This window comes from Hypanus sabinus, unplaced genomic scaffold (assembly GCF_030144855.1).
Source record: "Hypanus sabinus isolate sHypSab1 unplaced genomic scaffold, sHypSab1.hap1 scaffold_757, whole genome shotgun sequence".
NCBI classification, from domain to species: domain Eukaryota; kingdom Metazoa; phylum Chordata; class Chondrichthyes; order Myliobatiformes; family Dasyatidae; genus Hypanus; species Hypanus sabinus.
In genome coordinates, this window is record NW_026781608.1 from 39,650 (window position 1) to 53,788 (window position 14,139).

Genomic DNA, 14,139 nt, shown 5'->3' on the forward strand with positions numbered 1-14,139 from the left:
AAAGAGTTTTACTCAATCATCCCAGCTGCTGCAACACCAGCAACTTCACATCAGGGAGGAAGTTCAAATCAGCTCCGTGTTAAATGTTTAACCATCACGGTGACTGAAGGCAGCTGCGGGTTCATGAGGGACTGTTACTGTCAGATTCTGCAGTTCTTGCGGCTGCTCATCGCTCCCAGGACTGAACCCTGGTCACTGAGCATTGGAGGAGTCTGTTCTGCTGATGTTAGCCTTAAACTAGACTGATGTTTAATATTGTGGATCTGTGAAAGATAAATCAGTTTGTATCAAATCCCGTGTCTCACTGGAGAGGCCACTCGGCCCATCTTATCCCTGCCCATGTTTCTGTTCCATATCAGTATATAAAAATATATCCCTGCCGTTCCCCTCTTGCTCTCCCTGACATGACAGGTTGCAACTGGTCACCACTCTATGAGATAGGAGATTTGTTACGTACCCCGTAACTGGGTATTTAAACAGCAGAGAAAGAAGAATCTGTTGGAGTCTGGTGGTACCAAACTAAAGGTGTTTATTAATAAAAATAAGCAAAACCATATCAATAATGCGAATATACATATAAAACAAGTTAGCTGTAATAAACCTAAAAGTGTAGGAATAATAACAAGCAATAATAAAGAAGCTCTATCGATGTCTAGGGGTAAATGAATTGTCATAGAAAAGTATATAGTTCAGTTCAGTTCAGTTCATGAGTGCTGATGTAGTTATGGTTGTTGTATTGTAATCATTGGCGAGAGAGAGAGAGAGAGAGAGAGAGAGAGAGAGAGAGAGAGATGGTGTTATGGTTTCTCTGCAAGCTTGTTTACACTTTTACAAGGACACTGTCAGCTTCTGTGTTCTTACAGAGAGAGAAGGGAGGAACTGTTTGATGGACAGCTGGGGCTCAGCACGATGAGATAAGTAGGAGGTCCGCTGATAGACCTCCAGACACATGGTTTTGGACACTGAATGAGCTTTGTTGTGTCCACAGAAAAAGTTGGGCTTTGGAAGATCGATCCGGAGCATCGATCAGTGGCTCTCGCAGTGTGAAAAGACTGTGACCGGTGGGGAATTATTCGTGTGTCCATCCCTCGCCTGGGTTAATAACTCCACCACAGAAGAACGGTCCCGTTTGTAGTGTCACAGTCGGTGACATCCAAAGGATTTCGGAGGACGACGGGACTATCGACGGCGTCAGCTTACCTGAAGACACAAACCTCTCCTTCTCTCTCTCTCCATCACTACTCGACTCAATCCCACGAACTGAACCGAACTTCACTTATCACCGTCAGACGGTCTCCATTCACCCCGAGGCGTGAAGACGCTTGGCTTTCCTATTCACACACACACACACACACACACACACACACACACACACACACATATAATCATTGCTAACCTGATTGATATATCTGCATTTATATTGCTGTATTGCGTAGTTACTAATAAACAGCATTAGTTTACAGCAATACCAGGCTCCACGGTGTTCACGGTGTTTTCTATTTCTGCTGGTTCTTTGACCCGTCACGGGGTGCGTAACAGTATCTACTCCAAATATAAAAGATTTTATAAAGAAATAAACAGAAGTTAACAGTGTTATGCGTATATATATATATATATATATAGCTCCCAAACTATCAAGCTTGAGAAACAATGCTTAAAGTCTTCAGATGGTAAAGTGGAAAAGTTCAGTAATCCACGGAATAAGTGAGTGAGAGGAGAGATTTATAAATCCACACGAAAATGTAGAGAGAAGGCCATTACGAAGAATTCCACACACATTCCACGCTGGGTAAACGAAATAACAGTCGCCGAAGATTAGAAATATCACCAGGTGACAGTGACAGGAATATCGTCTTCAAGTGATTACCACAGAACACCCCGATTCCACGTATGGGTCAACAAAAGTGATACCACCGGATACTCCAGCAAATCCACACATATGGATGATACGAAGTGACAGTCACACATCCGTTGTGCACTGCGTGCCGATGATCAGATCAACCGTACCTTTTGGGCATGGAAGAGTTGCAGCCTATAGCAGGCACACGCTGAAGTTCCAACAGCTTGTCTCCCTCTCCCGCTCCTGCTCCTGCAGCTTGTGTCTGACGTCACAGCCCCGCCTCACTCAGCCACTTAAAGCGACACTCACAGTAAACGGTCTCGTAACACAATGCACCTCTGAAGTTTGACAGCAGACTAGCGAGTGAATCTTCGATGGTGCAGAGTCAGAAACAAAAGAGTTGCCAGCTTGATTCAGGGGCTCCAGAGAGAAATGGGGTCCAGAGGAGGAGGACGAATAAGACCAGCAGGATGTGGTTAAAAGTGAAAGATTAGAAGCATTTGGAAACTGGTTGGTCGAAAAAAATAAGGTGGTTAATTTCTGCAAAACACAGGTGGAAATCAACAGATCAGGCAGAAATTTTGGAGAGGAATAAATAAAAAACTTTTAGGCAGAGCCCCTTCCGCATCCCTGGCCTGTGTACTCCGCTGCTTAGTTGCTCTCTGAATTGTTTTGTGTGTGTGCGTCTCTGTATTTCCAGCAACTGCAGAATCTCCTGTGTTTTATATCTGCATTTTACTTTGGCATTAGATACACGTTGATATTGAGTATATTGCTTATGGGAGCCGCTTTCTGCGTTAAAACAGCTGCAGATTTTTTCTATACCCATAAAAAAAATGAGATATGGACATTGAACCGGTGCTTGCAGAAATGTTTAATGGCACCGTGATTACCCATATGGCCATGCGTTAAGAATTTCGGCGACGCTGGAGCGCAGGCGTCAGGCTGAGGCCGTCCCTGAGTTTCACGCATGCGCGCAGTACACAGAAGCCTTTGAAAATGCCGGGCGCGGGTAAGAGCGATTCTCCGTGTTTTTATCTTAAACACCGACTTCGAGATAATTCCTCTGAATTTCGGACACCGTGACCAGCAAACCCGGGACAGTCCTGCCCTCTTCCCTCTCTCTCTGCCCCACGATCCGTACACGGGCCCCGGGGAGCTTCCGGTTGATGAGGGAATGGGAACCGATGGATCTCTCAGACAGAGCTGAGCTCCAGCTATCTAAATGCAAGGATTAGGAACTCGGAGAAAGGGAACAAAATCTTTTACGTCACCAGTTGAGAAAATCGGCATTAGGACACTTTTCCGTAGATGCTACTTGGCCTGCTGAACTCCTCCAGTATTTTGTGTGTGTTGCTTCCTCTACCTCCTCTTGCTCTGGACTTTTCTACCGGTGAGAACATGTTTTGTCCCATTCTCGCTGGGTACGTAATGACATCAAACACCTTTGCCCTGGGCAACAAGTAGCTTTCACATCACAAATGTGCCAGACTCCAGTGAGACAGACTACTGCCCTTCCCTTCATATTCATTGGGATTTCATTCACTGAGTTCACCACCGTCAGTCATTGGGGGAGGGTTCAGGGGGAATATTTATGTAGAATACAGAAACTAGTGATGCCTGTTTGCATTTTGGTGATTGAAAAGTTACTGGAGTATTTGCAAATGGGAAGAAGTGGAGTGATATTTGGAAATCTGACTTTTTAAAGCGTAATTTAGCAAGGAAATCGCATATGGACAATGTGCAAAAGCTTTGGTGAGAAAATCCTCCATTTCCTGTTACAGGCCTGCTATATCGGTCGTGTGAGAGTGCAGATGATCTCGATCAAACCCAGAGGAGATCAAAGTTCCTATTGACAGTGATTCGCCAGCTGTGAAAATGAATACCTCTCTATATAAAATTCACTGTGCACATCTTGTCACTGGGTAAAAAATGCACTGTGCAAGATATATCTGCACACTGGTTATTACAAATTAGAGGGGAGATTACTACAAATTAGAGGGGTAGTGGAGGGAAGGAGGGGAGACCTCCAGTGTCCCTGATGCCCTCACCTACAAGATGTGCAGCTTGTAACCCTGCACGTCAATGAGCTGCAACTTGAAATGGGTGAATTCCAGGTCATCCAGCAGTTGGAGGAGGTGATAGATATGACACGAAGAGAGGTGAGTTACACCCAAGGTGCAGGACACAGGAAACTGGGTGAGAGTCAGGAAGGGGAATGAGGTTAAATAGGCATCGCAGAGTACTCTAGTGGCCATCCCCCACAACAACAGGTGGAGCACTTTAGAAGCTGTTGGGGGGAATTACCTGGCAGAGGAAAGTCAAAAGGCTGATAGGGGATTCGTTAGTTATAGGAACAGAACAAGAGGGGACGAATATCCTAGTGGTAAGGCTTGCTAGTAGTAGTGAGCAGGGGAGGGGGTGATGTGGTTAAAATAAGTTGTAGGGGGAATGGGAGCCAGAATGACAGAACAGATAGTGGAGAGGGTGAATTGAATTGACTTTATTAGATACATACTTCATAAACATGAGGAGTAGAAATATTTACCTTACATCTCCATCTAAATGTGCAATGTGTAATTTATAGTAATTTATAATAGCTAGATTGTGCATTGGACAGTCAATATAACATTAAAATTCAAATGTATCAGTGTGAATTAATCAGTCTGATGGCCTGGTGGAAGATGATGTCCCGGGGACTGTTGCTCCTTTGGCTGTGGTACCGTTTCTTGGATGGTAGCAGCAGGAGCAGTTTGTGGTTGTGGTGAATTGGGCCTGTTGCTCCCTGATATTCGTTGGGCCCTTTTTACACACCTGGCCATGTAAATGTACTGAATCGTGGAAAGTAGATTGTGCAATGTAGAATTTCCTTGTTTATATTTAGAGACACTTTTTGGTGTATAAAATGATGAGGGGTATTGAGCGTGTGAGTGGCCAGAGGAGTGTTTTTTACCCAGGGTTGAAATGGTTAATGTCATGTTTCCACAATCCCATAGACCCTTTGTCCATCTCCTGAGTAAATTGAGTTTGAAAAATATTTTATGTCTCCCCCATCTGCTTTGTTTCCACACATGGATTGCCATTCCGGTCTTCCAGAGGACCAACTTTGTGCCTTGCAATCCTTTTGCTCTTAATCTATCACTAGAATCCCTGAGGATTATCCTTCACCTTTTCTGTGACAGCAACCTCATGCCATCTTTTAGCCATCCTGATTGATTTCTTATGTGTTCTCTTGCATTTCTTATACTCCATAAGAAACTGACTGCCTATCCCTGTTATGCAATTCCATTTTGCGCTTTACCAGGGTCTGAATATCTCTTGCAATCCGAGTTTCCCTACAGTTTCTATCTTTACCTTTTATTCTGACATACCTGCTTTGTACTTTCAAATTTTCGCTTTGAAGGCCTCCCATTTAGCAAGCACACCTTTGCCATAAAGCAGCCTGTCCCAGTCCACAGTTGCCAGGTCCTAGTGTTGATTCCAGGTGTTGATCATGCCCTGAACACATCCACCTTTCCTACGCTGCTCCTTCTATTGAAATATACAGGGCCCAGCATATTCACTGCACCATGCTCAACTTTTTCATTCCTGACTTTGCCTGAGGCCTGAACAACATCTGTCTCCACAACCTCTCCACAATCTGTTCTGTTATTCAGGCTCCCATTCCCCCTGCAACTTTAGTTTAACCCTCCTTACCCCCACCTCCCACCATGCAGATCTATCACCCCTTTGGCTTTCCTCTCCCAGATCAATAAAAACGAGGTGCATACCAGGTACAGGCAGATAGGAACAAATGGGGTAGTTATGAAATACAGGAAATTCAAGTGAACACTCATGAAAAAAATAAAAGAAGGCATGAGGTTGCCCCAGCAGACAAGGTGAAGGAGAATCCTCAGGGATTCTGCAGATGTTGAGAGCAAAAAGATTGCAAGGGAAAAAAATTATTTCTCTGGAACATCAGAATGCTAATCCATATGAAGGATAGCATAGACTTGGGGAGATTTTTTTTTGCATCCATATTTACCCAAGAGATGAACACCGAGTCTATAGAACTGAGGCAAAGCCGCATCAACTTCATGGACCCTGTACAGATTACAGAGGTGGAGGGGTTTGAGGCAAATTAGTGTGGATCAATCCCCAGGGCCTGACAAGTTGTTCACTAGGACCCTGCGGAAGACAAGTGCAGAAGTTATCGGGGCCTTAGCACAGATATTTAAATCTTCCTTAGTGACAGGTGAGGTACTGGAGGATTGGAGGACAGACAATGTTGTTCTGTTGTTCAAGAAAGGCTGTAAAAATGAACTAGGAAATTATACGTTGGTGGGCTTGACATCAGATCTGGGAAAGTTATTGGAATGTGTGTGTAGGAACCAAGTATATACTGTAAGTATTTGGATAGGTGTGGACTGGTAAAGGATAGACAGCATGGCTCTATCCAATCTTATAGAGTCTCTCGAGGAAGTTATCAGGGAAGTGGATGAAGGCAAGGCAGTGGATGTTGTCTACATGGACTTTAGCAAGGCACTTTGACAAAGTCTCATATGGGAGGTTGGTCAAGAAGGTTCAGTCACTCAGCATTCAAGACGAGACAGTAAATTGGATGAGACACTGTCCTTGGGAGAAGCCAGAGTGTGGTAGCAGATGGTTGCCTCTCTGACTGGAGGCCTGTGACTAGTGGTTGCCACAGGGATCAGTGCTGGATCTGTTGTTGTTTGTCATCTATATCAGTAATCTGGGTGATAGTGTGGTTAACTGGATCAGCAAATTTGTGTATGACAACAAAACTGGGGGTTTAGCGGACTGCGAGAAGACTATCATGGCTTGCAGTGTGATCTGGGCCAGGTGGGAAAATGGTTTGAGAAATGGAAAATGGAATTTAATGCAGACCAGTGTGAGTTTTTGCACTTTGGTATGACCTACCAAGGGAGGTCTTTCACATTGACTGGTCGGGCACGGAGGAGTGTTGTGGAAGAAAGGGACCTGGGAATACAAGTCCTTAATTCACTGAAAGTGGTATCACAGGTAGATAGGGATGGAAAGAATGATTTCAGCCCATTGCCCTTCATGAACCAAAGTACTGATAACAATAGATGGATGTTATGTTGACTTCTAGAAGACATTTGTGAGGCCTAATTTGGAGTATTGTGTGCAGTTTTGGTCACCTACCTACAGGAAAGATGTAAACGAAGTTAAGATATTTCAGAGAAAATTCACAAGGATGTTGCCATGTCTGGAGGACTTGGGTTATAAGGAAAGATTGAACAAATCAGGACTTTATTCCTTGGAATGCAGATGATTGAGGGGAGATTTGATTGTGATATGGAGGCACAGATACTGTTAATGCAAGCTGGCTTTTTCCACAAAGATTGGGTGGGACGACAACCAGAGGCCATGGGTTAAGGGTGAAAGGTGAAATGTTAAGGGGAACATGAGGGGAAACTTCTTCACACAGATGGTCATCCGGCTGTGGAATGAGCAGCCAGCACAAGTGGTGCATGCGAGCTCGATTTCAACATTTAAGAGGTTTGTTTGGTACCTGGATGGCAGAAGTGTGGGAGTGGGCTGTTTAAATAGTTCAGCACAAACTAGATGGCCCAAAGGGCCTGTTTCTGTGTTGAAATTTTCTATGATTGTGACAACAATCTGAAATAATACAAAAATTCACTCTTAAGTACTTTTAACAGCTGTGTGGACTAACCAGTCATCTCAGCAGGAATTTTTTATATGGCGTTAAAACTGTGGCACTTTAAGTTAATAATACATAAAAGAAGATCCCAACTGCACGTCAAGAAATACTATTTGTGTGAGAGTGTTTCAGTTACTGTGGGGCCAGGCACCCATGCAGCTCAGCAGGAACAGGGAATAATACCAATGGAGAGAGTCAGACTGAGCCAGGTCACAGATTGGAGACGGCAGGAATGCCCCATTCTTATAGAGACAGGAAGAGCATCAGAGAATTGATGGTCATTCCAGATACCAGCACTCTGCCCAGTTAGAAGTTGATATCTCTGTCCAACTTGGGTAGAACCTCACTGTAACAGTGTGATACCAGATCAAACCTTGGCAACTCATGTAATCTCATCAGAAATGTTGTCCTACACCCATTGATGGATTTTGTAAATCTTTTTACAGGTTAAAAATGAGAAGGAATTTGTCTCCAGGAAGCTCAAACACAGCACAACAGTTTTGCTGTCTCTGTCTAGATATTTAAGAAGTGGAGCGAGGGATTCAATCGATCATCCTTCCTGCTCAGACTGTGGGGAGAGATTCACTCGGTCATTTGACCAACTGGCAACCCGTCATTTTACACAGGAGAAAGGCCTTTCACCTGCTCAGTCAGTGGGAATGGATTCACTCGGTTATCACAATTGAAGGTACATCAGCAAGTTCACACTGGGCAAGGCCATTCAACTGTTCTCTGTGTGAGAAGGGGTTCAGTCGGTCATCCCACCTGTGGACACACCAGTCAGTTCACACCACACTGGGCAGAGGCTGGTCATCTGCTGAATTTCTGGGAAAGGATTCACTCAGTCATCTGACCTAATGGCTCACCAGCGAGTTCACACTGGGGAGAAACCGTTCACCTGCTCAGTCTGTGGGAAAGGATTTACACAGTCATCTACCCTACTGGTACATCAGCGAGTTCACACTGGGGAGAAGCCGTTCACCTGCTCGGAATGTGGGAAGGGATTTAATCAGTCATCCCAACTACAGAGACATCAGCGAGTTCACACTGGGGAGAAGCCGTTCACCTGCACAGTCTGTGGGAAGGGATACGCTGACTCTTCCACCCTGCAGAGTCATCAGCGAGTTCACTCTGGAGAGAGACCGTTCACCTGCTCAGAATGTGGGAAGGGATTCACTGATCCATCCACCCTACAGAGTCATCAGCGAATTCACACTGGAGAGAAGCCGTTCACCTGCTCAGTCTGTGGGAAGGGATTCACTCAGTCATCCCACCTACGGAGTCACCAACGAGTTCATACTGGGGAGAGGCCGTTCACCTGCTCAGTCTGTGGGAAGGGATTCACTCGGCCATTCCACCTACAGAGTCATCAGCGAGTTCACACTGGGGAGAGGCCATTCACCTGCTCAGTCTGTGGGAAGGGATTCACTCAGTCATCCGACCTACTGGTACATCAGCGAGTTCACACTGGGGAGAAGCCGTTCACCTGCTCAGTCTGTGGGAAGGGATTCACTCTGTCATCTACCCTACTGGTACATCAGCGAGTTCACACTGGGGAGAAGCCGTTCAACTGCTCAGTCTGTGGGAAGGGATTCACTCTGTCATCTACCCTACTGGTACATCAGCGAGTTCACACTGGGGAGAAGCCGTTCACCTGCTCAGTCTGTGGGAAGGGATTCACTCGTTCATCCCACCTACGGAGTCACCAGCGAGTTCACAGTGGGGAGAAGCCGTTCGCCTGCTCAGTCTGTGGGAAGGGATTCACTCGGTCATTCACCCTACAGAGACATCAGCGAGTTCACACTGGGGAGAAGCCATTCACCTGCTCAGTCTGTGGGAAGGGATTCACTCGGTCATTCACACTACAGAGTCATCAGCGAGTTCACACTGGGGAGAGGCCGTTCACCCACTGAGAATGTGGGAAAGGATTCACTCAGTCATTCCACCTACTGGCACACCTGTCAGCTCACAATGGGGAGTGGCCATTGTTATGAATCCCTAGGTTTTGTTTGCTGTGGACTGTCATTTTAAGAGAGAGAGAGAGAGAGAGAGATTAAGAAGGCAAATCAGTCTGACTTGCAGCTTGTTTACATCGTGTGCAGCTTGTTTAGTTTTAACCGAGGACACAGACACTCAGAGTCAGACGGAGACGAAGGAGGAAAAATGGAAGGATTGAAACCAGGGAACTAGTGGCCAAGGGTCACTGTTTGGAACTTTCCTTTGCCCACAAGGGTGGATTCACCTTACATCGAATGTGTGGCTGTCACCTCATTTGATCCATAGGAGTGGATCTGATTTGGGGTATCCTGTGGAGACTACTTATGTGTTAACCATTGCCTGGCTGTGGTGTGGTAATTCATTAAGACGATACCCCTTATGACAAGTCACTTCGGGTGATAATTAGTATGTGGATTTGGAAGGATGACAGATAAAATCTACAGTGACTGTTGGTCTCATTTTACCACCATGAAAACTGTGGAATATGACATAATTGCCTTCTCTCAACATTTACCCTGGATTACAAATATCTCTCTCTCATCACCTATTATGTAGTTGAACTGAACTTTCATACTTTACCATCTCAAGACTCCAAGTCTTGTTTCCCCCGAGCTCAATAGTTTGGGAGTTTTAGTTATACACATTTATACACATTTATACACACAACACTCTCGAGGAAATCTGCAGATGCTGGAAATTCAAACAACACACACAAAATGCTGGTGGAACACAGCAGGCCAGGCAGTATCTATAAGAAGAACTGTTGATGTTTCAGGCTGAGACCCTTCGTCAGGACTAACTGAAAGGAAAGATACTAAGTGATATGAAGGTAGTGGGGGGAGGGTGAAATACGAAATGATAGGAGAAGACCAGAGGTGGTGGGATGAAGCTAAGAGCTGGAAAGGTGATGGGCGAACATGATACAGAGCTGGAGATGGGAGAGGACCATTGGACAGGAGGCCTCGGGAGAAAGAAAGGTGGGGGGAAGCACCAGAGAGACATGGAAAACAGGCAAACAATTAAATATGTCAGTGATGGGGCAAGAAGTGGAAGAGGGGCATTAACGGAAGTTAGAAAAGTCAATGTTCATTCCATCAGGCTACCCAGCCAGTCTATAAGGTGTCGTTCCTCCAACCTGAGTTTGGATTAATTTTGACAGTAGAGGAGGCCATGGATAGACATATCAGAATGGGAATGGGACGTGGAAATGAAATGTGTGGCCACTGGGAGTAGTCTGTTGCTGCTGGTTCGTTTCTAAAGCGTTACGGTTTGTAACAAAATGGGGCCTGTGTCTGGGATAGGAACAAATTTAAGGATTGATTTAATATCGATTTCATTGGGGAAATCCCTTTTGATTTATTTGTGTGTGGAAAATCAGCAGCAATGGATGTTGATAGATATCTGGAACCTCTCCGGCATTAGAGGACACCAGAAGGATTGAGTTGTTGAGTATTGCTAAAATGTTAATAATCGCTCAGGTGAAATTGACAATGAGGAGGGCACAGCTGCAGACGATAATAGCTGAACATTATGTATCTGAGGGTGTGTTTAAAGTGGAGGAGTTGGAGTTTCCTGAAAGTAAACCTCATGAGCTTGAGCTCCCGTAGAAGTTAGAACAATTAAAGATGGAGGCTCCGGAAAGGCAGAGGCAGTTTCAGGCTGGAGAGGCAGAAAAGCAGAAAGAAAAGTTCTCTTACAAAGTGTAATTAAGGGGAAGGCTTAGCAAGCCTATTCTGCTTTGACAGTTGCTGAAGCAGCTGCTTATTTACTTATTTATGCTGCCCCAGTCATCGCCACTGGGCTATAAATGTGCAGGAGCAGTGTGTGGTTCAGTGCTTTGCTCAAGGACACACACGCTGCCTCGGCTGAGGCTCGAACTCATGACCTTCAGATCGCGAGTTCAACACCTTAACCACATGGCCACGTATTATGACCACATATTATGACATAGTGAAACAGGCTGTGCTCAAAGCTTACGGGTTGGTCCCAGAAGCAGACAGGCAAAAGTTTAGAAATTTAAAGAAATCTGTGAACCAGATATACGGAATTTGCTTATGAGAAATTTGTGTCTATTGACTACTGGTCCACATCTGAACATGTAAATGATGATTTTAACAGCTTGAGAGAGTTGGTTTTAATTGAAGAATTCCGAAGGTGCGTCCCTGATGACATAAAGATGTATTTAGATGGAAATGATGCTGCCACTCCGCAGGAATCTGCTGGATTAGCAGATCAGTTTGCTTTAACTCATGAAGTTATGTTTACCCTGAATAAGAGTTTCCAAAAGGCACTTGTCAAGTTGTGGGTAAACCTAATGAGCTCACCCCAGTGGCCTGTACCTGCATTCGGTGAACCCTTTTCCAAAGTTATAGTGGATTGTGTTGGCCCATTGCCAAAGACTAAAGCTGGCCATCAGTATCTGCTAACTATTATGTGTACTACATCCAGATTCCCAGAGGCAATGCCTCTCAGAAATATTAAAGCTAAAACTGTGGTGAAGGCTCTTACCAAGATTTTCACTTTATTCGATTTGTCTAAAGAAATACAGTCTGATCAAGGATGTAATTGTATATCTGCATTATTCAAGCAGGTAGTTTATGAATTGGAAGCAAAACAGATTGCATCATTTGCATACCATCCGGAACCAGAAGGGGCTTTAGAAAGATTTCATTCTACCCTCAAAGCAATGATTAAGACATATTGTGTTGAAAATGGAAAAGACTGGGATGAAGGAATATATTTGCTTTCGTCCACAGAAAGAGAGTCAGTACAGGAATCACTGGGCTTTACTCCATTTGAGCCCTTTGATCTTGTTAAAGGTACAGTAGATTGATGGGGATGTACATGTTAACTTGTTAGACTGTGTTTTGAAGTCCAAAAATAAACTATACCAAGCCTGTAGTCCAGCGAGACAAAACTTAAAGATTTCTCAAAACAAAATGTTGGTTTGATAACAGCGCTCGAGAAAGAAAATACCAGGTGGGGGATAAGGTGCTTGCCTTATGTTGACGAATCCACTTCAGGTGAAATTCAATAGACTGTATGAAATAGTCTCCCAAATTAATGATGTGAATTATGTTAATAAAACACCGGGCTGATGTTAACTAACACAGGTGGTTAGAAGGTTTCTGGGAATGGATGGATATTACCGTAAGAACTTTGCTGCTATCGCTCTTCCTCTGACCAATCTCCTGAAGAAGGGTGAAAAGTTTGTTTGGACCGAGCCTTGTCAGAAGGCATTTGATTGATTGTTATCAGTATTTCAGATTAGGCCAATCAATGTACTGCTGTCAGCAAAATTTAATTAGCAGATTGGAGCTGTGGGTGGCAACACAAGTCATGGGTGCACAGAGAGTAAAGGAGAAGGCCAAAGAGACAACCCTGTGGGGTATGTGTGCTGAGGGTCAGAGAGACAGAGGAGAGGGAGCCCACTCTTACCACCTGCTGGCGATCTGACAGGAAGTCCAGGATCCAGCGACACAAGGCAGGGTGAAGGCCGAGGTCTCTGAGCTTCTTGTGGATACTTCACGCATTCATATGGCTACTGCTCTGCCCATGACTGCAAGGGACTGCAAGGAACTGCAGAGAACATCAGAGAAACAAGCCTCCCCTGCATGGACTCTTCCTACACTTCCCCTGCCTCGGAAAAGCAGGCCATGTACTCAAAGATCCTCACAACCACAGACATTCTTGCTGCAAACCTGCTCTCCCATTGGGAAGAGATACAAAAGCCTTAAAGTGCGTAACACCAGGCTGAAGGACGGCTTCCTGTCTGCAGTTATAAGCCAAATGAATGATAAAATGGACTCAACCTCACAATGTAACTGGACGTGACCCTGCACCATATGTCCATCTGCACCGCACTTTCTCTGCAGCCATAATGCTTTGTTACAGTGATTATTTTGATGTATATCAGCTCAGTGTACAGTTGAAATGTATCCATCTGTCTGGATGGTATGTCAGGCAAGATTTTCACTGTAGCTCAGTACATGATGATAATAAACCAATTTCCCAGTTTAATTGTGTGGAAATATTAGACAGACTGAGCTTCTGCTCTGGAACCACAGAAGGAAACTGAACTGTTGTAATTTCTGTGGAAAGCAAATATATGGAAAATGCTTCAATCTCACATTACGATCTGCAGTAACTGGGATCAGGTGACCGGTGGTGGGTCTCCCAGATCAATATCAGAATCAAGTTTAATAGCACCGGCATGTGTCATGAAATTTGTTGTCCCTGCGGTAGCAGCAGAACCTAATTCATAACAATAGTTTTGAAAAATTGTGATTTAAAATAAGAATATACATATATATAGTACAAAAATAGAGAAAAAAAGTGATAAGCTATTTTAATTGTGTGGAGCAATTTGACTGACTGGGTGTTGCTTTGGAAATTCTGAAGTGAAGCTGAACTAAACTTTACACATTTATGAGAAGCGCAGATAAATACAAAAGGCTAAATTCTCACATAAACGGGTCAGACACCCAGAAACATTGGCAGCACTTCAGCACCTCAAAACAGTGGAATGAAACATGCAGAAACTATTACAGAGATAAAAGCACTGTCCACCCACAACGAGAGGACGTGACAGATCCGGATCTCACTGACTTGTCTG

At 44.5% G+C, this 14,139-nt stretch overlaps 1 protein-coding gene across 2 annotated transcripts; it reads left to right on the forward strand.

Moving 5' to 3' along the window:
* Window positions 1-2,842: 2,842 nt before the first annotated feature.
* On the forward strand, window positions 2,843-11,299 carry LOC132390068 (zinc finger protein 229-like). Of its 2 annotated transcripts, none has more exons than XM_059962655.1 (2): window positions 2,843-2,852; window positions 7,973-11,299. In XM_059962655.1, the coding sequence occupies exon 2, from the start codon at window positions 8,384-8,386 to the stop codon at window positions 9,437-9,439; it is 1,056 nt and encodes a 351-aa protein (XP_059818638.1). In that variant the 5' UTR covers window positions 2,843-2,852; window positions 7,973-8,383; the 3' UTR covers window positions 9,440-11,299. The 2 variants fall into 2 exon arrangements, with proteins under 2 accessions (XP_059818638.1, XP_059818639.1); XM_059962656.1 differs by lacking the exon at window positions 2,843-2,852 and adding an exon at window positions 3,858-4,002.
* Window positions 11,300-14,139: the final 2,840 nt, after the last annotated feature.

Excerpts from the sequence above, each read along its gene's own strand:
- LOC132390068 (XM_059962655.1), top strand. The coding sequence starts at position 8,384 with ATGGCTCACCAGCGAGTTCACACTGGGGAGAAACCGTTCACCTGCTCA.